Below are 22,685 nucleotides of genomic sequence, written 5' to 3'. Positions count from 1 at the left end.
AGAGCGTCCGCCTGTGGACTGAAGGGTCCCAGGTTCGATTCCGGTCAAGGGCATGTATCTTAGTTGTGGGCACGTGGGCACATCCCCAGTAGGGGGTGTGCAGGAAGCAGCTGATTGATGTCTCATTGATGTTTCTAACTCTCTATCCCTCTCCCTCTCTGTAAAAAAAAACAATAAAATATATTTTTAAAAACAAAAAAAAACATTGCAAAAGCCTGAGGGTTGTGTATTTAAAAAATAAATAAATAAAATAACATGTAACTATTTTAATTATATCCTAGATGCCAACCTCCTCGCTCCCAAACATTATAAAATGTTTTCTGAGTAGACTTTCTGAGTTTCATTTTAAAGGCAATTTTAAAATCTTCAGAAGGAAACCATGCACATTTTTAATATTACACTAGTAACAATATGTGGCTGATAATATAGAATATTTCATCATACTAGTCACATAAAAATAAATAGAAGACTGATATCTCAAAGGAAAATAAAATAGGTTTCTCTAAATAAGAATGTCAAATCCAGAATTAATGTAAAGAAATACACATTCTAATAGATGAAAAGACATTTTATTATTATTTTACTATATAACATAGTAGTGAATATATCTGATTGCATTTTCTCAAATGGCAAATGAGAACAGGACAGCATTTTACTGAAAACCTCAATATCATCTGTCTTTTGGAGGATTCAATTTCCTACGACGGGTATGATACCTTGAAAAGAAAAAAATATTTAAGATAATTTATTTCAATAAGTGTTTCTGACAGAAATATCAAATTTCTATTATTATTTTGCCATCTATTTATTAGTACTCAATGAAATCAAACTATATACATATGGTGTTAGATATATCTCAGATAGTTCTTAATAAGCCACATTTCCCCAGAGTGAAATTATTTTCTATTAATTAAACATTTTGGAAAATCTTCATTCAGATCTTGACGATAACTTCAATATGGTAACCTGGATGATTGTTAAAAACTAATAATTAACTAAAAATTATCTTTATAATAAAGATAAGTACAATATCAACATGCTCTATTAAAATTTTATTTGAAAAGAGATTTTTTGAAAGTACAATATCAACATGCTCTATTAAAATTTTATTTGAAAAGAGATTTTTTTCTTCTAAATGGAGGACTCAAGCTGCAAAAGTATGTTTTAATATATGCTAGGAAACAGTAATACATTTATGGAAAAATGTGCAATACCATAAAATATGAAAGAAATGAAAATTAAAACAGCGAGGAAACTTTTTTTTGCAATTACAAATATTTTTAAATTCATACTGCCCAATCTAAGCACAGGAGTGGTGAAATAAGCACTATTAGACCTGACTGGTTAAAGTATTAGCTGGTACAATATTTTTGAAAAGCAGTATTAGCAATATGTATTTTTTTAAAAATTTTAAACAGTCATAACTTTTGATCTAATAATTCCTCTTCTGGAAATCTATCCTAAAGCAATATAGAAAAATAGTTAAAATTTTAATGGGGCAGGGGGAGATACAGGATGCAAATTTAAATTATAGTATAAATAAAACCAAATAAAGCAAACTAACACAATTTATGTAAAGATACAAAGTACGTAAAATAAAATGCATAGTTAGCAGTGATCATCTTTGAGTAATTTCACCATGAAGAATTTTTCTTTTTGTTTCTCTGCATTACCTTATTTTTTTTATTGAGTTAAGAAAATTCCTGCAAAGTACATGCGGTTTTGGTGATAAGTTGTCTTCAAAAAAATTCCCCTAAAGCCAGATTTTGGCAAGTTGATCTGAGTTAAATTATTTTTTTAACTTTTTAAATCTAATATGAAAAAAATACAATGTAAGGATTTCTATACTATAAATGATGATACATGTATCCTATGCTCTTTAGTTGTGATGATTAAGATATCAAAAGCAGCCCTGGCCTGCTTTACTCAGTGGCTACAGTGTCAGTCTGCAGAACAAAGGGTCACAGATTCGATTACCAGTCAAGGCCATGTACCTGGGTTGCAGGTTCAATCCCCAGCCCGGATGTGACTCATGTGTCTCTTTCAAATCTGTTTCTCTCTCTCTCCATCCTTCTCTCCCTCTCTCCCTCTCTCTCTCTCTCTCTCTCTCTCCTCCCTCCCTTCCACTCTCTCTAGAAATCAATGGGAAAAATATCCTTGGGTGAGGATTAACAACAAAAAAGATATCAAAAGCATTTTTTGCTTATTTTAAGGTTTCATATAAGCAACTTTCCTATACATTTTTTCTGATGTTGACTTTTTTAACAATTTGTGAAACACAGCCTTGGCCAGTGTGGTACAGTAGGTGGGGATTGTCTGTGTACTGAAAGGCTGCCAATTTGATTCCTGAGCAGGACACATACATGGGTTGTGGGCTTGATCCCCAGTAGGGGGCGTGCAGGTGGCTGCCCATCGATCAATGTTGCACTTTCACATTGATGTTTCTCCCTCTCTAAAAGTCAATAAAATATTTTTAAAAATTAAAAATTTGTGAAATTTAGAAATTAATTTGAAAAGGAGTACATCTATATATACTAACATGGAACATTAAGTTACAGAATAGTACATATACCTTCTCTGTGACAACATGGATGAACCTAGAAGGTATTATGCTCAGTGAAATAAGTCAACCAGAGAAAGACAAATATCACACAATTTCACTTATATGTATGTGGAATTTAAAAAAACAAAATAAACAAACAAACAAAACAGAAATACACTCACAGAGAATGAATGGGAGGAAGGTTGAGAAGCTGGGTGAAAAAGGTGAAGGGATTAAGAAGTACAAATTGGCAGTTACAAAATAGTAAGAGGGATGTAAAGTATAGCATAGGGAATCTATACTAATAAAAGGGTAATATGCTAATTAGACTGGGAGACCTTCCAAACGTTCTTCTGGACAAAGCCATGGTGGCAGGGCCGAGGTAGAGGTGGTTAGAGGTCAAGAGGGGACGGCAGTTGTGGGTGATCAGGCCTGGATGGGAAGGCAGTTGTAGGTGATCATGCTGGGGGAGGCAGGCCATTGGGGATGATCAGGCTAGTGGGGGAGGGCAGTAGGGGGTGAGCAGGCCATCAGTGGGGGTCAGTTGGGGGTGATCAGGACAGCGAGGGGGGGGCAGTTTGGGGTGAGCAGGCCAGCAGGGGGGCAGTTGGGGGCGAGCAGGCCAGTGGGGAGGGCAGGTGGGAGCAAGCAGGCCAGCAGGGAGGGCAGTTGGGGCGAGCATGCTGGCACGAGGGGCAGTTGGGGGTGATCAGGCTAGTGGAGGGGGCATTTGTGGGTGAGCAGGCCGGCGGTGGGGGGCAGTTGGGGGCGAGCAGGCTGGCAGGCAGAGTGGTTAGGGGCAATAAGGCAGGCAGGCAGGCAGGTGAGCAGTTAGGAGCCAGCAGTCCCAGATTGTGAGAGGGATGTCCGACTGCCAGTTTAGGCCCGAGCCCTGTAAACCGGCAGTAGGACATCCTTTGAGGGGTCCCAGATAGGAGAGGGTGCAGGCCGGGCTGAGGGACACCCCACACACACACACCGGTGCACGAATTTTGTGCACCGGGCCACTATTTCAGTCAATAATACTGCAATAATTATACATGTTGCCAGGTAGGTACTACAACACTTATTAGGAGGGATCATTTGTTAAGTTATATAAATGTCAAACCACTATGCTATACACCTGGATCTAATATAATAATGAATGTCAACTATAATAGAAAAAAATTAAATTAGAAAAATACGTATAGCAAATCATTTATGTAACCATTTCTACATGTACTTATATTGGCACATTACTAGTGCAATAGTATCCCCAAAAGGTATTCGCTCAATGCAGCAGGGGTTTTGGAAGTCATAAACTTTGTGAAATTATTTATAAAATTTAGAATATGCATTTTTCTGGGAAATGGATTCATATGTTTCATCGAATTCTCAATAAAGTCTGTGGTCCTAAATATATTAAATGCGATCTAGCTTTACATTGCTCAACTATTTTCACTATTCAAGAGTGACTTCAAAATGCCTGAGATCCTGATAGCCCTAAACCTAACAAAGTCAAGTTCTAAAATATGCTCAATAAATGTCAAATAGTCCAATAGCATTTATGGATGTCTTATCATGCATGGATTTTCAATATGTGCTACAATCACTAACCAGAAATAAGTACATTAATTTTAGAGTATCTTTATAATTTATCATAGAGAATAAAACCCACCCTATTAATAACAAAAGAGTTAAGCTGAGAGTGCTCCTGACAAATTAACAGGTACATCATTACCCTTCTTAAATTACATAATGACTCAGTGATATCTGGAAGATTTGTCCACAATTTTTAATCCAGAGTAAAACTTTACCTCCTGGTTCACACTGCAGCTAATTCTCAAATCCGTTTCCTACTAATGATACCAGCTAATATTTGTTTCCTCCATGGAAAATATTAAACTAGTTATTTAAATAAAACAGTATTGCTATTTGTACATTTATAGGATTGCTCTACACTTCAGAAATTTAGAATTACTTTCCAGATCCGTCTTATCTTCCATATAGCCTTCTTCCACTTTCTTTCCACTTTACATTTAGTGGAGCTATGTTCACTTACTACTTATGTATTTATGAGCACACAATGGAATATACAGATGTATTATAAAGTTGTACACATAAACTTTAAGTTATTAACCAATGTTACCCCAATAAATTTAAAGAAAAGAATCAGAATCATTCACTCATTCATCTGTTCATTCATTTTTAAATATAAGTATCTATTATGTGTGAGGTACTATTTCTAGGTGCTAAGGATTCTGTAGTGTACAAAACAAGACAAACCCCCCACCATCATGAAGAGTACATTCCAATGCAGAAAACAGGAAAAAAATAAATAAATAAGTTGGCCAGGGAAGGCTATAGTGTGTAAAAACCGGAAGGAAGCGAGCTAGCTTTGCTGATAATAGCAGGAAGAGCTTTTTACACAGAGTGAACAGCAAGTATAATGGCTCTGAGGTGAAAGGAAGGGCATGTAAAGAGGCCATATGGCTGCAACAGAGTAAACAAGGGATCAGTAAGAAATGAAGGTAGAAAGGTAATGGGGTCAGATCATGGAGGTTTTGGTAGGTACTAGTTAAGGCCTATAGCTTTTCTCTGAATGAGATGGGAAGCAGTTGCAGGGTTTTCAAGAGAAAAATTATAAGAACAGAAGTTTTAACAGGGTTACTCTGGCTATGTACTAAGAATACACTACAGGGAAGCGAAAGCAGAAACAGGAAACCAATTAGGAAGCACTATAATAAGCCAGGCAAGAGATGGTGGTATGGACCAAGATGGTGGCAGAGGAAGAGGTGATAAATGGTCAAATGGGATACATTTTGGAGACAAAGCTAACAGGATTTGCTGATAAACAAGATGTGGAGTGTGAGACAGAGAACAGCCAAGAGTGGCACAAAAGTTTCTGGCCAAGCAGTTAGAAGAATGGATATGGTGTTAACATAGATAGGGAAGGCTGCAGAAGCAGCTGGTTTGTGGCGGACCAGCAGAAGTACAGTTAGAGACACAATAAGTTAGGTATACCAATAGGAGGCTGATAAACAGGTCTGTAGATCAGGGGAGAGGTGACCAGAGAGATTTGGAATCCATTAGCATTCTGATGGTACTTAAAAGCTATGAATCTGGATAAGAATCAGACAGAAATGAGGAGAGATCCAAGAACTGATCCTAGGGCACTCAAAAATTTAGAGATAGAGAAGATGAAAAGGAATCAGGGAAACAGGAAGAAAAACTAAGGTAATATATGAACTTTAGAAATGTAATAGTTTCAACAAAGTTGTTAAGGTTGAATTAATGAGAAAAATAACAGATGCTCAAATACAACCTGAAGGAACTGTTAACACTGCTAAAATGATGTATTCTGGAAATACTTATACTGTAAGAATGCTCCATCGCTTTTGATTTCTTTCATGCCAACTGAAGAAGACTCAAGAAAAGAACTTATACACAGATACTGGCAATACTAAAGGCCAACAAGAGATACCTCAGAGGTAGCTGTGAGAGCAAAGCAGCTCAGAATCATGTCCTCAAAAACTATTTAGAGTGGTTATCAAAAGCAAATTACTGCCCTAGCTGGTTTGGCTCAATGGATAGAGCGTCAGCCTGTGGACTGAGGGGTCCCAGGTTTGATTCCGGCCAAGGGCACATGCCCGGGTTGCGAGCTCGATCCCCAGTAGGGGGCGTGCAGGAGGCAGCCAATCAATGATTCTCTCTCATCATTGATGCTTATATCTCTCTTTCCCTCTCCCTTCCTCTCTAAAATCAATAAAATATATATTTTTTTAAAAAGCAAATTACTGCAAGCAAACAAAACAAATGGATTTCAAATGGATTTACTAGTACATAAGTGGTACCTTTCAAAGAATATGTTCATATTCAAAGTTCCATGACTTCAAGTAAATATAATGTAATAGCTAAGCCAGTTTAATTTGTTTTCATTATCTATGATATCATCAAACAGGAAACAGCAGGAGCCTCATGAATGTATATGTTATTTTTCAAATCAATCTTTGCAGAACTGAATAAAAAAAAGTAATTCAGGCAAAGGCAGAGGGTAGGAAACTAAAAGTTCAATTTAAACCCAAACCCACTGTCCTGGATTTCTTCATTAGTCATTTCCCACACTAAGAATTCAAACAGTTCTAGCTCTCAGTCTCAGTATAAAGCCCAAATCTAAGACTCTGATTTGCCATCCTAAAATAAATCACTAGAATCAGGAAAAAGCAAAATCCAATTCACAGATTTCGCAGTTTTTACTTCACATAACCTAATCACCAATGTTTAATGGCCACTATTTCAGCATCAATTCTGTACAATCATACTACCTCCACTCTCACCCACCCACCTTGGGTGAGGCCAATAATTAGATGCAGGTATTTTATGACTGAATGAGGTGGGGCAACACGTTGGGATCATAAGTCTTTTGCTGACCTTGATTAAGAATCAGATAATGAGGAACACCTTTGTGACCTTCCTAGATCAAATGGAAATTAGATGAACCCACATAAATTTTCTTGTTGTTTTGGGTTTTTTTTACTTTAAAGGTTTAATAAAAGAATCTCTTTTTAACAGGAGACCCAACATATATAACAAAGTAGAGCTAAAAGTTGAGGTAGGGGGCCTCCAATCCCAACTCTGATTTGCCCGGCGGAGGCCAGGCCAATGGAAAACAAGCCATGAGAGGTAGTCTGGGCAAATAACCTAACTGGTTTGGAAGGAGGCACCATAAGAAAGAATGGTATCAACAAAGTTGTCTCTTACCCATCTTTCCCCTAGAGATATCTTAGAGACACTGGCATACAAAGGACAGTAGTTAATGAATGGGCAGAGAAAACTGAAGAGTCAGGGGTGGGCACCTGAAAGGTTTTAAACCTCTTTTCACAGGGACATCGCTTACATGCTCATTTGATGCAACTTAAGAAAACATTAATAGCCGAAACCGGTTTGGCTCAGTGGGTAGAGCGTTGGCCTGCGGACTGAAAGGTCCCAGGTTCGATTCCGGTCATAGAGCATGTACTTTGGTTGTGGGCACATCCCCGGTGGGGGGTGTGCAGGAGGCAGCTGGTTGATGTTTCTCTCTCATCGATGTTTCTAACTCTCTATCCCTCTCCCTTCCTCTCTGTAAAAAATCAATAAAATATAATTTAAAAAAAAAAAGAAAACATTAATATAACTTTCCTGAAAATGCAAAATAACACATGTGCTCTTTTTACCACCAGCCAAAAACCTAAGGACTTAGTTTCTAGGACCTATGGGCTTTCACCAGCCAGGTCCTGGGCTGGTTCAGTTGTGGAAGCAAGAGCCCAGTTTCAGGTCCCAGCCTCCTTCCTTCAAAAGGGCAAGGATGTCTACAGAATTGAGGCAATAAAGAGAGCTCTCCAAGGCCCCTCTCTGTGGCAGAGACCCCCGACCTGGACAGCAGCAGCTCATCAGCTAGGCTTGAACCCACATAACTTGATAGCTGAACTCTGGGAATAAAACTTCCAAGAATCACTGGGACATTTACCAGTGGGCCATCACAAAGACTACTGTAAATAAACTACTATTTCAAAAGAAATTGAACAACTTTAAGATGGTGTGAAGATAATTAGGTAAGATAATATTCCATCACACCATAACTTAGCACCCACACATTGTACTAAAAATATTGTTTGTTAGAGGCCTTATGAAAAATCACAACAGAAGATGCATTCCTGAGACAAGAAAAAATTTAGAGCAAAGTCAGGAACAAGACAAGGATGTCCAACTTTACAAGTTTTATTCAACATAGTACGGGGAGTACTAGCCATAGCATTGAGACAAGAAAAAGAAATAAAAGGCATCCAACCTAGAAAGGAAGAAGTAAAACTGTCATTTGCAGATGACAAGATACTGTATATAGAGAACCCTAAAGATTCCACCAAAAAAACTACTAGAACTAATAAATAAATTCAGTAAAGTAGCAGGATACAAAACTAATACTCAGAAATTGGTTGCATTTTTAAATATATAGTAGGTAATCATACTGTGTGTTAATTTCCCCATGCAAAAGTTTGTTAATGCAAGGTAAGTTACGTGTTCTTTCAGTGTGTTAGTGCAAGTTGAAGAAAAGAAAACAGAACTTACTGTCCATGAGGATACCAACGGTGCTTAGTAGTAAAGAACATTTTGCTAAGTTGTTCTATCATGGGTCCTTGCTCTAAGTGTTCATCTTTTTCTTCTAATCTGGTTTTCAGTATTTGATCCTGTGTTTCTTCATAATTATCCACAGGATTTGGCCGAGGGATAGGCTAAAAAATAATCAGTAATAAACAGCATCGAAATATAGGAATGTTAGCCAGCATTTAATAGAGTTTATGATAAAACAATTATTATTCTCAAGAATTCATTACAGTACTTCAAGGTGGGTAGGTAAGTTACTAGAACAGAGCTTCACTTAGTTGAATTATTCACTAAAGAATAAGAAATAGTTTTCTTCTCACATCAAGTTTTGGGTTTCTTTTCCAATAATAAAGTTCTGTTTTCCCCTCAATAAAAAAGATCTATTACATTAATTTCTATTTCTTAAAACTGTAAATTGTGCCTATTATTATTTTTAATTCAAAGTTTACAGTCTCTACCTTGAATAAAATTTAAGTAAAATACAATGAAAAATCTTTCATTGAAAAGGACATTTCTGGAGACTTGCCTTGGGTGGTGAACACAAAATACAGATGATGTAGATACAATTGTACACCTGAAACCTATATAATTTTATTAACCAATGTCACCCCTATAAATTCAATTAAAAAAAAGAGCCTGGCTAAAGTGGCTCAGTGGTTGAGCATCAACCCATGAACCAAGAGGTCGCTGGTTCAATTCCTAGTTAGGGCACATGCCCGGGGTTGCGGGCTTGATCCCCAGTAGGGGTGTACAGGAGGTAGCTGATCAATGATTCTCTCTCATCAATGTTTCTGTCTCTCTATACCCCTCCCTTCCTCTCTCTAAAAAAATCAATAATAAAAAAAAATTTTTTTTTTAAGTAAATGCCAGTAAAAAGCATGGGAAAGGGGTGGGTTTGAAGATTGATTTAGTAAAGATTACATTTCTTAGGTGGGGATAGACAGCCTGGACAAGGTGAGTATATACTTGATTTCCTTATAAATAAAAAGAAAATTGTGTAAAAAAAAAAATTGTAAAAAAAAAAATTTCTTATATATAATGGAAGCAGGAAAAACTTCAATGTGTTTACATGACTGAAATGACAAAAAATAATGCTTTATGGTAATTTGAGTATGTTTTAGCATACACTTACATTTACTTAGCTTATGTACATGAAACAATAAGACCTCTTTAAAAGGCAATATATAAATCCATGAAGGTGGCACAAGTGTATCAGAAATGCAAAGTAACAAAGATATCAGTGAGAAGTAGAATGGGAGACTTGTCAGAGGGTAGAATGTATTCTACAAGGGATAACCAAACCTTATGAGTAAAGAAATGTAGGTAAGAACACATGATAAAGAGGTAATTTAAAAAAAGATCTCGCCCTGGCTGGTGTGGCTCAGTTAGTTGGTTGTCGTCTGTCGTCCTCTACACCAAAAAATTGCAGGTTCTATTCCCGGTCAAGGCACATGCCTGGGTTTTGGGCTCCACCTCAGTTAGGGGCATGCAGGGGACAGCCAACTGATGTTTCTCTCTCATCAATGTTTTTGTCTGTCCCTCTCCCTTCCTCTCTCTCTCTCAAATCAATAAAAACATTTAAAAAACAAATACAATAGTAAAGGTTTAATGATTTAAAAACAAAACAAAAAATGGATCTTAAGAAACCAAATTATAAAAGGCCTTCAAAGTTAGATTTAGAAGTAACAATTTGACAGAAGTAGAAATGAGGAACCGCTCAATGTAATGTGGGAGGGAATAAGGAGGAAGTATAATGAAGAGGTTAAGAACTTGGGTTTCAGCCTCTGATTCTATCACTTATTAGCTCTGTGACTTTGAGCAAGTTATTTAAGCTCTTCATTTCCCTTTCTGAAAAATCAAAGAAGTAATAGCTACCTAATAAAGACTTGATGAGGATTAAGTGAAATAATAATATAGAGTATGCTTAGCTGTCTCTCATTACCTAAGAGTTCAATAATGGTAGGTGGCTATTAACATTTATTTTATATCCTCAAACAGAAAAAATAAAGTGATATAAATTTATTTTAAAGAATTTTAAATCAATAAAAACCTACTTTTAAAAAAAAAAAGAAAAAGTGCTCCTTAAGACACTTTATCGTCTCTTGTTTGTAAAGTAAAATATTAGTAAGTGTCTTTGCAAGTTACTATCAGATCCTGAGAGGTATCAGCAAATATGGGAGTGGAACCTACAGTTTCCTCTCTTTTATTAAATGTATTGTTAAAGATCAAATGTTTTAAATATTATCAAAAAGTTAAGTGATTTTCAAGTGTTAGTAAATATTCATGGTCTATGGTCCTATTCCCAAGCAGACCCAATCCTAATACATCACAAATTCTCTCTGCTTTATATGATTAAAAAGAGATTTCTGTTTTCCAGGCATACAGATAAAAGACATAGGAATTACTGGATTCTTCGAAGTCTGTACCAAAAGCCTCTGGCAGACTCAGAATTGATTATTAGGCAGTACTTGATCTCCTTGATCAACTTCAAAGAAAGGGTACATGAATGTTTCAGTAAAAAGGAAAAACTAAGATAAAACTGAATATCAACTTCATAAAACATTTGTAACTGTCATCCTGAATTTTCTTAATTTCTTATGAATTTTAAAAATGTGATGTTCAAAAATTTCCATTAAATCAACCACCAAAAAGAATTGCCTAGCCGAAACCGGTTTGGCTCAGTGGATAGAGCGTCGGCCTGCGGACTCAAGGGTACCAGGTTCGATTCCGGTCAAGGGCATGTACCTTGATTGTGGGCACATCCCCAGTAGGGGGTGTGCAAGAGGCAGCTGATCGATGTTTCTCTCTCATCTATGTTTCTAACTCTCTATCCTTCTCTCTTCCTCTCTGTAAAAAATCAATAAAATATATTTAAAAAAAAAAAAAGAATTGCCTAGTACTTATATTTTTACTTTATTTTTCCAATCATTATTTTTTTTGCCTCTGGTGGAATATCTTTATTTTCCTAAATGAGAAATACTAAATTTGGAAAACATTTTTAGAATATTAGTTTTTTTAAATATATATATATTGATTTCAGAGAGAGGAAGGGAGAGGGAGAGAGAGACAGAAACATCAATGATGAGAAAGAATCATTGATTGGCTGCCTCCTGAACACCCCGTACTGGGGGATTGAGCCTGCAACCCGAGAATGTGCCCTGACTGGGAATTGAACTGTGACCTCCTGGTTCATAGGTCAATGCTCAACCACTGAACCATACTGGCCAGGCTAGAATATTAGTATTTTTAATAATACATATACCAGGCAGAAGCAGAAAAAGAAGGATCTTTCTACGTGGATCTATGGAAGATAATCAACATGCTTTAGATTCAAATATAAATGACCAGAAAAGCAAAGATACAAATCATTTTAACTTTCTTAAAGCCAGTCTTAGTTGGTGTTTCTACATATGACTAGGAACTTTGTATACAATATGCTTTCCAGGGTCTAGAGAATCAAAGGACCCACTGGAGTTGCAGCCCTACTTCTTGGAGAAAAGAGGTAAGTAAGTCAAGTCTAAATTTTAAGTCATGTTTGAGGATTTTATTTCATTTTATTATTTATTTAGTTTGTTTGAGGATTTTTATTTAATGTTATATACTATCATCATGAGATTTGTTAATCTGCATTCAGAAAGAACATACTTTATTCTAACAGTAAAATGTTTTCAAGAATGTTTCTATTTGTACAGTCCAATCTACAATTTATTAGTTGAGAAACAAACAAACAAAAATATCCATGCCTCCCCATGGAAATCCTTCTCTTCAGATACCACAAGGAAGTGTGAATACTTCTAACAGCAAATTAAAAATTATATGATTTTTTTTTCATACATACCTTGGTGTGTTCATATGGAATATCCACAGAAGGATGGTAGCAAACTATCGTCCTGCTATCAGATGTCAAAGCAAGTTCTACTTTGCTAAAAAAGAATATTTCAGAAACAGAGTTACACTGTATTCAAGGCAGAATGATACTCTTAAAGCTAAAATTAACCAGTTAACTGCCATGCATCCAAAACAGAAACCATCCCCACATGCCACAATATTTTGAATTTAAAAAATCAATTTGCAATGAATATTATAAAAATAAATTACTCACAATTCAGGTGTTCTTGAATATTTTTAGCTGAAAATTCTTACGAAAAATTATTTTAAAGTTGGTTAGGACTGTCACTTAGGAAAAATATTTTCTTTTTAATAGACGCACGTGGTGTGTGGGGAAGGTCCATGGCTTGCGTCTACAGATGCTTATGGAGTACAATGGGTTAATTGCCGAGAACAAATTCCAGCATGTAATAATTACCAGAGTTTTACCAAAAGGTTGGTGAAACTTGGGGAGCTCAACAGGGTTGAATCATATGTAGTTTACCTGTTGGAAATGGCTAAATGGCACTTCCCCCAAACCTGAATAGGATAATAGTTTGCTGCCAGACAGCTCAGGGCATTTTATTGCCTCCTGTTGGCCAAACACCTGAACAGCCCTAGGCTATTCCCCAAACTGATAATGCTTCTGTATAATACCCTTTGGTACCTCACCCTTTGAAGTGTATATTTCACCTTGCCTTGGGACAAATTGTGTTATAATAAAAGCACGGGGTCCTGAGACAAGGAGTCTTCAGCTCCCTTTAGCTGAAGCTACTCTGACCCCCCAATGCCTTTCAAAACTATCTTTCGTCCTTGGACTCCTTCTTAATAATCTACGCGCAGCCCCTTTCTCCAGAATGCTGAACCCTTTGTAAGGCTGGGACAAGAACCCCGGCATTATGACGCCCAAATGAAGGGCACCAACAATTATGGCGCCCTAACGAGGGGCACCAACAGTTAATTACTCATGAATCCCTAAGAATAGATGCCACTTTACTGGACTGGCAAACTGATATGATCTATACTAATAAAAGGGTAATATGTTAATTAGGGCGGACGTCTCTGGACAAAGCCACAGCGGCTGCGAGGCCCGGGGCTCACGGCAGCTGTGGGCTCAGGCAGCAGTGAGCCCTGGCAGCTGCAAGGCCTGGCGCTCAGGCCTCGCAGCCACCACGGCTGGCAGTGGCAGCAGCAGCGTGGTGATGGGATCGACGCCTTCCCCTGATCAGCCCGGTTGCCTCCCATAGAGGGAGGCCAGACTGTGGCTTAGGACATCCCTGAGGGCTCCCAGACTGAGAGGGGGCAGGCCGGGCTGAGGGACACCCCCAAGTGCACGAATTTTCGTGCACCGGGCCTCTAGTACCATATAATAGAGAACAACTCAAACCACCCCACAAAACATGTCAGTTTACTACCACAACAAACCTCTAAGGCCTCACCCACTATTACATCTAAGTTATTCTTCAAATTATTTGTTTTTTAGACTATCCAGATTTTTGGAAGAGACCTTCATGTTTGTCACTATTATTAGAACTTCTTTTTTTTATCTAACAACTTCAAAAAGTTGTCAGAGGACATTACTTGGTTGAATTATTAAAGCTGAAGATCAGCAAAGTACATAATCTTCCAGGTAAAGGATCACTTGAATTTCTATTTATAAAGAAACATCTGTCTAGATCAGCATTTCAAGTGCCTTTGGCAGAACAGTACAACTGTAAGAAGCTTCCAATAAAAGAATTCTATAGGTCAAACAAATTTGGGAACTATTGAATATTATCCCTTCTCTCCATTCATTTCCTCAGAAGAACACATTTTGGCAGTATTCCTCTAAACATTTCCAAGAATGCTCTGACTGGAACTCATTCTTTCAGGTACCAACTTACCAAGTTTCTTTTTCAAAAACTCTGGCAAGTAATATTGTACTTAGATCTACAGACATTCTAAGGAGCACAGCATTCAGCTTTTATTCAACATATGTGTTTTCTAGATATCTATAAATTTAAGTTACTAGAATTTCAACACCAACCAGATTTGAGCGAGACCAGCAATTAAACTATAAAGTGTATTTTAGCTAACACAGGATAAGGTTGTTTCACCATGATATTAAGATTAAATACCATGAACATTTAAGATTTAATACAATGAACATTTAGTCTATCAAATGATTTTAATGAAGGATGCAGTTTTACATAATGCACCTATAAGATTCATTCTTTTCAGGCTCAAATTAGACCCTAATTTCATCACTATCTTAGATACTTACTAAATATACAATTAAAACTACATAGTGTCACTCTGTGGGTGTGGCTCAGTGGTTGAGCATCGACCTATGAACCAGAAGGTTGATGTTCAGGAGGTTCAATTCCCAGTCAGGGCACAAGCCCAGATTGCGGGCTCAATTCCCAGTGGGGGCCATGCAGGAGGCAGCCAATCAATGTTTCTCTCTCATCGATGTTTCACTCTCTCTCCCTTCTCTCTCTAAAATCAATAAAAACATATATTTCTGCCCTAGCTGGTTTGGCTCAGTGGATAGAGCATCAGGGTCCTGGGTTCAATTCTGGTCAAGGGCACATGCCCAGGTTGCAGGCTCAATCCCCAGTGGGGGGCATGCAGGAGGCAACCAATCAATGATCCTCTCTCATTGATGTTTCTATTTCTCTCTCCTTCTCCCTTCTTCTCTAAAATCAATAACAATTTATTTAAAACTGAAAAAAAACACAAAACATTTTTTTAAAAACCAAAAGTGTCAACAGGGAAGGAAATATATTTTTACTAAAATTTGCAATAAAAAATGTAGCTTAAGAAAATACATTGGTTTCTGCACATCAGACTCTGCTGTAGAGAAAAAAAGACAACATCTTATTCATGTTATTCCCAGTTCTTAGCATAGTGACTAGAATAAACTGTGGTTGAATTAAATATTTGTGATTTACAATGATTCAATGTCAAACAAAAGATAAGGTAAATAACTGCATAAGCTAATAGATATACACCCTAAGACTAAACTATAAAAACTAAGTTTTCCAAGAAACTTCTAAAGCATGCTTCAGGGAGAAAAGATAGCATTTCTAACAGCATGTCTGTCTTAAAATAAAGTATTTACTGAAATACAATGATAATGATTTTTATTTAAAATAGTTATAAGCCCATAGACTGGGTAAACATGATCACTGAAATCATTTAAAAAAAAAAAATTAAAGAAAGAATAAAAAAAGCAGAAAAACCCCAAATAAGAAATAAAATTAAATCAATTCAGATACAGCTAACAGACTGTTATTTTTTCAACTGAATTTTAATACATACCAATTATAGTCGTCTGGAAGAGAAGAGTATGTGGATTTATGACAAACACAGTATAAAGCTCCATCTGCAAAAACCCCAAAAAATAAAATGGATTTGTTAATTTGAGGATATGTTTTCATATAGATGTAAAGCTAGCTTCATTCATTCAAACAATAGTTACTGTTTACTATGAAATAGGGATGTATTAAGGGCCTTGGATTCAACAAGTAAGATCCAGTCCCTGCCCTCAGAAAGGGTGCAAGTCTGGTGAGAGACAGACAAGTGAACAAACAATTTCCAATAAAAATGATAAACCCTGTTAGGATGGATTAAGTATTTGGAAAGAGAAGGGAACACAGAAAAGTTACAAAACACAACTGTATAGCCCTGGCCAAGTGGCTTAGTTAGAGTCTTACTGTACACCAAAAGGCTGTGGGTTCGATTCCAGTCAGGGCACATACCTCGCTTGCAGATTTTATCCCTGGTCAGGGAGCGTTTGGGAAGCAACCTATTGATGTTTCTCTCTCTCTTTCCTTCCCTCCCTTAGTCATTCCCTCCCTCCCTCCCTCCCTCTCTCTAAAAAAAAAAAAAAATCAATAAAAACATATCCTCAGGTGAGGATTAAAAAACAAAACAAAACTGTACAGGTACAAGAATGCCTTTTCAGCCGAAACCAGTTTGGCTCAGTGGATAGAGTGTAGGTCTGTGGACTGAAAGGCCCCAGGTTCGATTCCGGTCAAGGGCATGTACCTTGGTTGCGGGACATCCCCAGTGGGAGGTGTGCAGGAGGCAGCTGATTGATGTTTCTCTCTCATCGATGTTTCTGACTCTCTATCCCTCTCCCTTCCTCTCTGTAAAAAATCAATAAAATATATTTTAAAAAATTAAAAAAAATAAAAGGTGATAACCCCACTTAATCTACAAATGTTCAATATTTTAAGTTACTACAGGAAAGGCGGTACAGCAGGAAGTGTATTGGGCAAAGTAAGATGGGGAGACCTAGGTTTTGATCACAATTCTCATTTACCACGTATACAACCCTGGGTACATTTCTGAAGGCCAGAGAACTCAAGTTCCTTCATCTTCAAAGTTGTAAAGATCAAACGACGTAATATGCTAAAAAAGTGTAAAATGTTTCTCATCTCATGCTGACTGTATATTTTGGAAGGTTTAAGAAGTTCCTTCTGAAATATAGGGAGGCCCTTTTATTTTTGCTCATTGAACTTAATCATGGTTTTGCTTTGCCTCTAATCTTAATATTCTTCCTTTTGGTATAAAATAGCAATAATAGTAATTCTATACTCCAATAATAGTAATAGAAATTATGCAGAATAAGGGGCTTCAGGATGCAAGAAGTCGGGTAGTCACTGAGTACCAGGATGACTAAGTGATAATGGAACAATTTTCTGGGATAACTTACATTAATTTTTAGTTAAGTTGATATTTTGACAACTCCAATCCATTCAGATCAGTTCAACATTATTTATCACCTACCATGAATGAGAAGCACTGAGGAAACCAAAATAAATTAGACAGTGCACAAATTTACAATCTAGTGGGTAAAGTACATATAGACAAATTTCACTTATCCTAGGGCAGATTAACCTGAGTGAGGACTAACTGCTGTTTCAGGACATGGATTAGGTAAAAACTGATTAGGTCTGATTTTCCATCAGTCTTGGGGCTGGGTTTCTGTCAGGGCAAAGGGGAGGCTAAGCAGCAGGGATATCACTCACAATTCTCAACAAAAATGTTCCCAGGCAATCAAGGGCTGACTATTATTTTGTTTTGACTCTGATTTTTTACATCAAAAGTCTCTTAGCAATCTTCTCCTTTTACTTAGTTCATTATACTTTTAGTTATACTTTTAATCCTACTCTTCAAACTCTTTCCCCCTTAACCCAATAAACATTCTATTGCAAATGAGAGTAAACAGGAAACATAAACAAAGAGATGCAAATGAGGCAGAAATGCATACGCCCCCTGGTGACCCAAGCGGAGGCCCTGGTATCTGGGGTTTATTTATCTTCTACAATTGAAACTTTGTAGCCTGGAGCGGAGCCAAGCCTTCTGCTTGCTCTGCGGTGGCAGCCATTTCTGTTGGAACTTACGTATCTTCTATAATTGAAACTTTGTAGCCTTAAGCAGAGGCCTGGGCCGGCCAAGGTGTGTGGAAAGCTTGGCTTCCTCCATTGCCGGGGGCAACCCTAGCCTCCTGCTCTTTCCAGCTCCGTGGCTGCCGCCATTTCTCTTTGGATTTATGTATCTTCTATCATTGAAACTTTGTAGCCTTGAGTGGAGGCCTAGGCCGGCCAGGGTGTGCGGAAAGCTTGGCTTCCTCCATTGCCGGGGAAACCCAAGCCTCCCTCCTGCTCTCTGTGGCTGTAGCCATCTTGGTTGGGTTTATTTGCATATTACTCCTGATTGGCTGGTGGGCGTGGCTGGGGTGTAGCAGAGTGGTGGTTAATTTACATATTACTCTTTTATTAGATAGGATGTTTACTACTACTAAAAAATATATAAAAAAATAATATGTGAAAATATAGTAAATATGACTCAAATCAGAGAAAGTTTGTTTCTCTTTATCAATCTTTCAATTGCCCTCAGTTAAAATCCCACTTGTGGTCTACACAGATAACCCATTTGGTCCATACGTTTTACTCTGCATTTGTACATATATACACACACATATATGTGGTAGAATATCTTTTATATGTACAAATGGGATCATACAATAGATACTATTCTATGACATACTTTAAAATATATATTTTTATTGATTTTAAGAGAGAGGGAGAAAGAAACATCAATGTGAGAGAGAAACATCGAGTGCCAGTAGCTGCCTCCTGCACACCCCCTACGATGGACAGAGTCCACTTAGTCCTCCTGCTAAGACATACAATAAGTAAATGCTTTAAACTTTCTAGAATGAATACAAGTTTCTATATTTGAAAAAGTTTAAAACTCTTTTTACACATTAAAAATTCACTTACTTTGGATTGGAAATAAATGTTTCAAAATAGTTCTGTTTGATATCGCCCATTTCACTGCTGATACGGCCATGGTGAATCAAGATGCTTATCAGGTGGTATAGAAAAAGATTTGAAGAAAAAATGCTTTTAAAATTTGCTTCTAGGCATACCTATTTTCATCCCTGAGAGAAAAAAATAAATCAATCAATCACTGATACCTATGGTAAATTAAAATGACACAATATATTGACCATTACAAAGACAAGATAGAAATCACTAACTAGAACCACAATCACCTAAAGCAAAACTTTTAAACAACTTTCCATTTCCATGTTATATAAGAGCAACATTATCAAAACACATGATCAGAAACCCCAGAACTATGTCCTTGACAATTTCTCTTAAATGCAAATTTCTCAGCACCTAGTATAGTTCTTTTCACTTAATGAGTGTCAGTAAATGTGGGATTACCCTTAGAAACAGGCACTCACACATGCTACACAGAGCATCCTCTTTCATAATGCTAATGTCTGTGTACAACGTCTCAGGTACCATACATAGATATTACAGCTCTGAGAGTAGTATTCAGTTTCCGACTAAAAGAAATATTAAACAAGGCCTATCCTTGGCCTATCACTGATTTTTTTTTAAAATACTGATTTAGACGAATACATATTAACACCCTGAAGTGCCAAGGATAATTTCACCATCTTATATACAGGGTGGGGCAAAAATAGGTCAACAGTTGTGAGTACATGAAACAGTTTATTCTTGTATTATTATTTATTAATTATTGTATTATTTTCCATATGAACTGTAAACCTACCTTTGCTCCACCCTGTATGTTTACAGTTTTTAATTTTCCAAGGCACCTTCATTACCATTTCACTTCTCTCTCTATTAATCATGAGAGGTATCTTTATTTTGATTCATTATTCATTAAGAAACTAAGTACAGCCGAAACTGGTTTGGCTCAGTGAATAGAGCATTGGCCTTCCGACTGAAAGGTCCCAGGTTCGATTCCGGTCAAGGGCATGTACCTTGGTTGCAGGCACAGCCCCAGTAGGGGGTGTGCAAGAGGCAGCTAATGGGTTTTTCTCTCACATCGATGTTTCTAACTCTCTGTCCCTCTCCCTTCCTCTCTGTAAAAAATCAATAAAATATATTTAAAAAAAAAAAAGAAAGAAAGAAACTAAGTACAAAGTTTAAATGACTAACTTCCAAGAGTCAGTGGCCAACTGGGAAACACTGGGCAAGTTATTAACTAAATGACCCTCAGTTTCTTCCATGGTAAATGGGGAAAACCACAACCTGCATGGCGACTGTGAATAAAAAAATATAAGCATTGCTACATCCCTTGTTCTTAATTGGCCCTGATGGCTTTCTTCCCTTCCCCCGTCCAGACAAAATGGAATTAGCACGCAGTTATGTTTGCTGGAGTACACCACGCAGGCTGACTCCTCACCCTGTCGGTACATGAGCACTGCTATCCTGGAGTTCACAGCGTGCTTTTTACCGTTTACAACCCCCTTTCCTACACAGGATGTGCTCTTCCACAAGTCAGAGAAGTAGGCATCTTCATTTCATAACATTCAGAGGTTCAAAGAGGTCAAACGATTCTGCCCACTATACCTCTGCTTCGTAGGTGGCCAGAGTGGTACGCAAACCCGTCTTCTGAGCACAAACCCAGAAACAAAACATGGACGGGGGGGTCTCCTCCGCCCGAGGCCCAGAGGCAGCTCACGGGGACCAACATCCCGGAGCAGATCCCAAAGCCTTGGACCTGGAGGAGTCCCCGAGCGCTGGGCACAGGCGCGTCGCCAGCACCCATAGGAAATGCGCGGCCACACGCCGGCCACACGCCGGCCCTTCGGCAGGGCGGACCGAGACTGGTGACGCCAGAGGCTTTATCCAGCCGCGAACGACAGGCAGGAGGCCGCGACCACCGCGGACAAACCCTCCGGGCCTGCCCAACCTAGCTTTCAGGGACTCCCGGACCGGAGGAGGAAAAGGCACCGGTTACCTTGACGTCTGCTCACCGCGAGCCCGCCATCTTGCCTCCAGCCGGGTCCTAGGACACACCGCTCCACGTGCCTTCCCGGCCGGCCGGGCATTCTGGGAAATGTAGTCTCGCGGGAAAGAGCTCCCTGAGGGGTGGAGGGGGGCGTACTGGGAGCCACCTAACATGCTCCATTTAGTTGCTAGCAACTTGACTCACATCACTCAAAAAAACAAACAAACAAACAAAAAACACAAGATCACTGCCCCACGCACACATCCTTAGAAAGTAACAGGCGGTATTCTTTTTTAAGTTTATGTTAATAATTGGAGTCCCGCCGGTGTGTTCAGTGGTTGAGCATGGACCTGTGAATCAGGAGTCATGGTTCGATTCCCAGTCAGGGCACATTGCGGAGGAGGGGGAAGGGGAGGATGCGGTTTTCTGGTTTGATCCCCAGTGTGGAGCCTGCAGGAGGGAGCCGATGGGTGATTCTCGGATTGGAGGCCTTCCTCACTTCCCCATTTTAAACTTCACGTCCAACCCCACCCCTAAGGATTTAAAATGGGGAAGTGAGGAGGGCCTCCAATCCGAGAACCCAGCACTGTGTTCTGAGAACTGTGCTAGCTATTCATTATGGGAGGAAGAAAATGTGCAGAATCCCGGATTTTGCCTTTTATCTTGCATGGAGAAAAGGGCCCTGGGCCTTTGCACTTTCTGTTCGCATTGCCATCAGTGCTCTTCTTTCAGCTCTTATGGCCACTGCCTTACTTTATCCATATTGCTCAAATATCATCTCAGAGAAGACCACACCATTAAAATAGCCTCACTCACCCATATACTCTTGCCTTCCTTTAGTTTTCTTCATAACATTTACCGTTATATAACATCATATTATTTGTCTCCTCATTTAATGTCTGTTTCATGCTGGAATGCAAGCTCCGTAAAGGCAGGGACAGGTATCTAGCTTGCTCTATATTGTATGCAAACCCAACATCTAGAACTGTGCCTGGCCTCATTGAAGGCCTCCAGTATTTGTTGAATGAATGAAACAAAGAACACAGCAGGCATCGAAAATAGCAGGTTGACTGCTAAAGCAACAGTGTAACCTGGAAATTCCTTTCCCTCATGATTTGCAAATTTTGTATTTGTGTACATTTTTCTGAAAAGGATTCATAGCTTTTATGATGTATTCAAGGGGGTCAATAAATCCCTCAAAATGTTAATGACCATCCTGAGTGATTAGTATTAAAAATAAGTGAATGTAAATTGACAGTAAAGAAAAATAAATGTGGGCTGTTGTGGTTTCTCTCATTTCCCACAGAATACAGGCTCCTTCTGCTGCTAATCTTTGCTTCTGTGGAAGCCCACAATGAGGACCCATCTCTGTCTTTTTAATCTTGTCCATCCTTCAAAATCACTCCATAATGCCTTTCTGGACTATGCTGTAGGAAGAGACAGAAAGGAAAAACAGAATTGAATGAACAATCAACTGGATTTGTGAAACATTCATTGTGCAAAGCAGAAGGGGGATGGATTAAAGGCACCGGAGGACATGTCTTGTTGGCTGTGACAGAATAGGGACCACTGACCAACAGGGAGACGCATCAGAAAGGTTTATGAAACTGAGACCAGAAAAGAAAGCAATCACATGCATGGAAAAGAGATTAGAGCTAGCTTTAGGCTGAGGGAACAACGTAAAAGTCTAAAGGGGGTGGAAATAACTTACCATCTGCTGGAGTACAGTGTGGAGGAGAGTGGCAGGAGGTGAAGTAAGTAAGAACCATGTCATGTTGGGCTTTATAGGCCTTGGTGATGACATCATGTAATTGGGACATAGGCCTTATGTGTAGATTATTCTAAATGCAGTAGGGAGTCACTGGATGGGTTTAACACAAAAGAAGGG

The 22,685-nt window shown here is 38.3% G+C and overlaps 1 protein-coding gene across 1 annotated transcript; it reads right to left on the bottom strand.

The window, feature by feature from the left end:
- Positions 1-267: 267 nt before the first annotated feature.
- On the bottom strand, positions 268-20,886 carry MRPL42 (mitochondrial ribosomal protein L42). Its single transcript, XM_079774242.1, has 6 exons — positions 20,807-20,886; positions 18,805-18,965; positions 15,833-15,896; positions 12,501-12,585; positions 8,627-8,790; positions 268-716 (listed from the first exon to the last, which is right to left on the bottom strand). The coding sequence occupies exons 2-6, from the start codon at positions 18,872-18,874 to the stop codon at positions 671-673; spliced, it is 429 nt and encodes a 142-aa protein (XP_079630368.1). The 5' UTR covers positions 18,875-18,965; positions 20,807-20,886; the 3' UTR covers positions 268-670.
- Positions 20,887-22,685: the final 1,799 nt, after the last annotated feature.

This window comes from Cnephaeus nilssonii (genome assembly GCF_951640355.1).
Source record: "Cnephaeus nilssonii genome assembly, chromosome: 6".
In the NCBI taxonomy this organism is placed as follows: Eukaryota; Metazoa; Chordata; class Mammalia; order Chiroptera; family Vespertilionidae; genus Cnephaeus; species Cnephaeus nilssonii.
The sequence above is the reverse complement of the archived record's forward strand: the minus strand, read 5'-3'. Positions and strand labels throughout refer to the sequence as shown.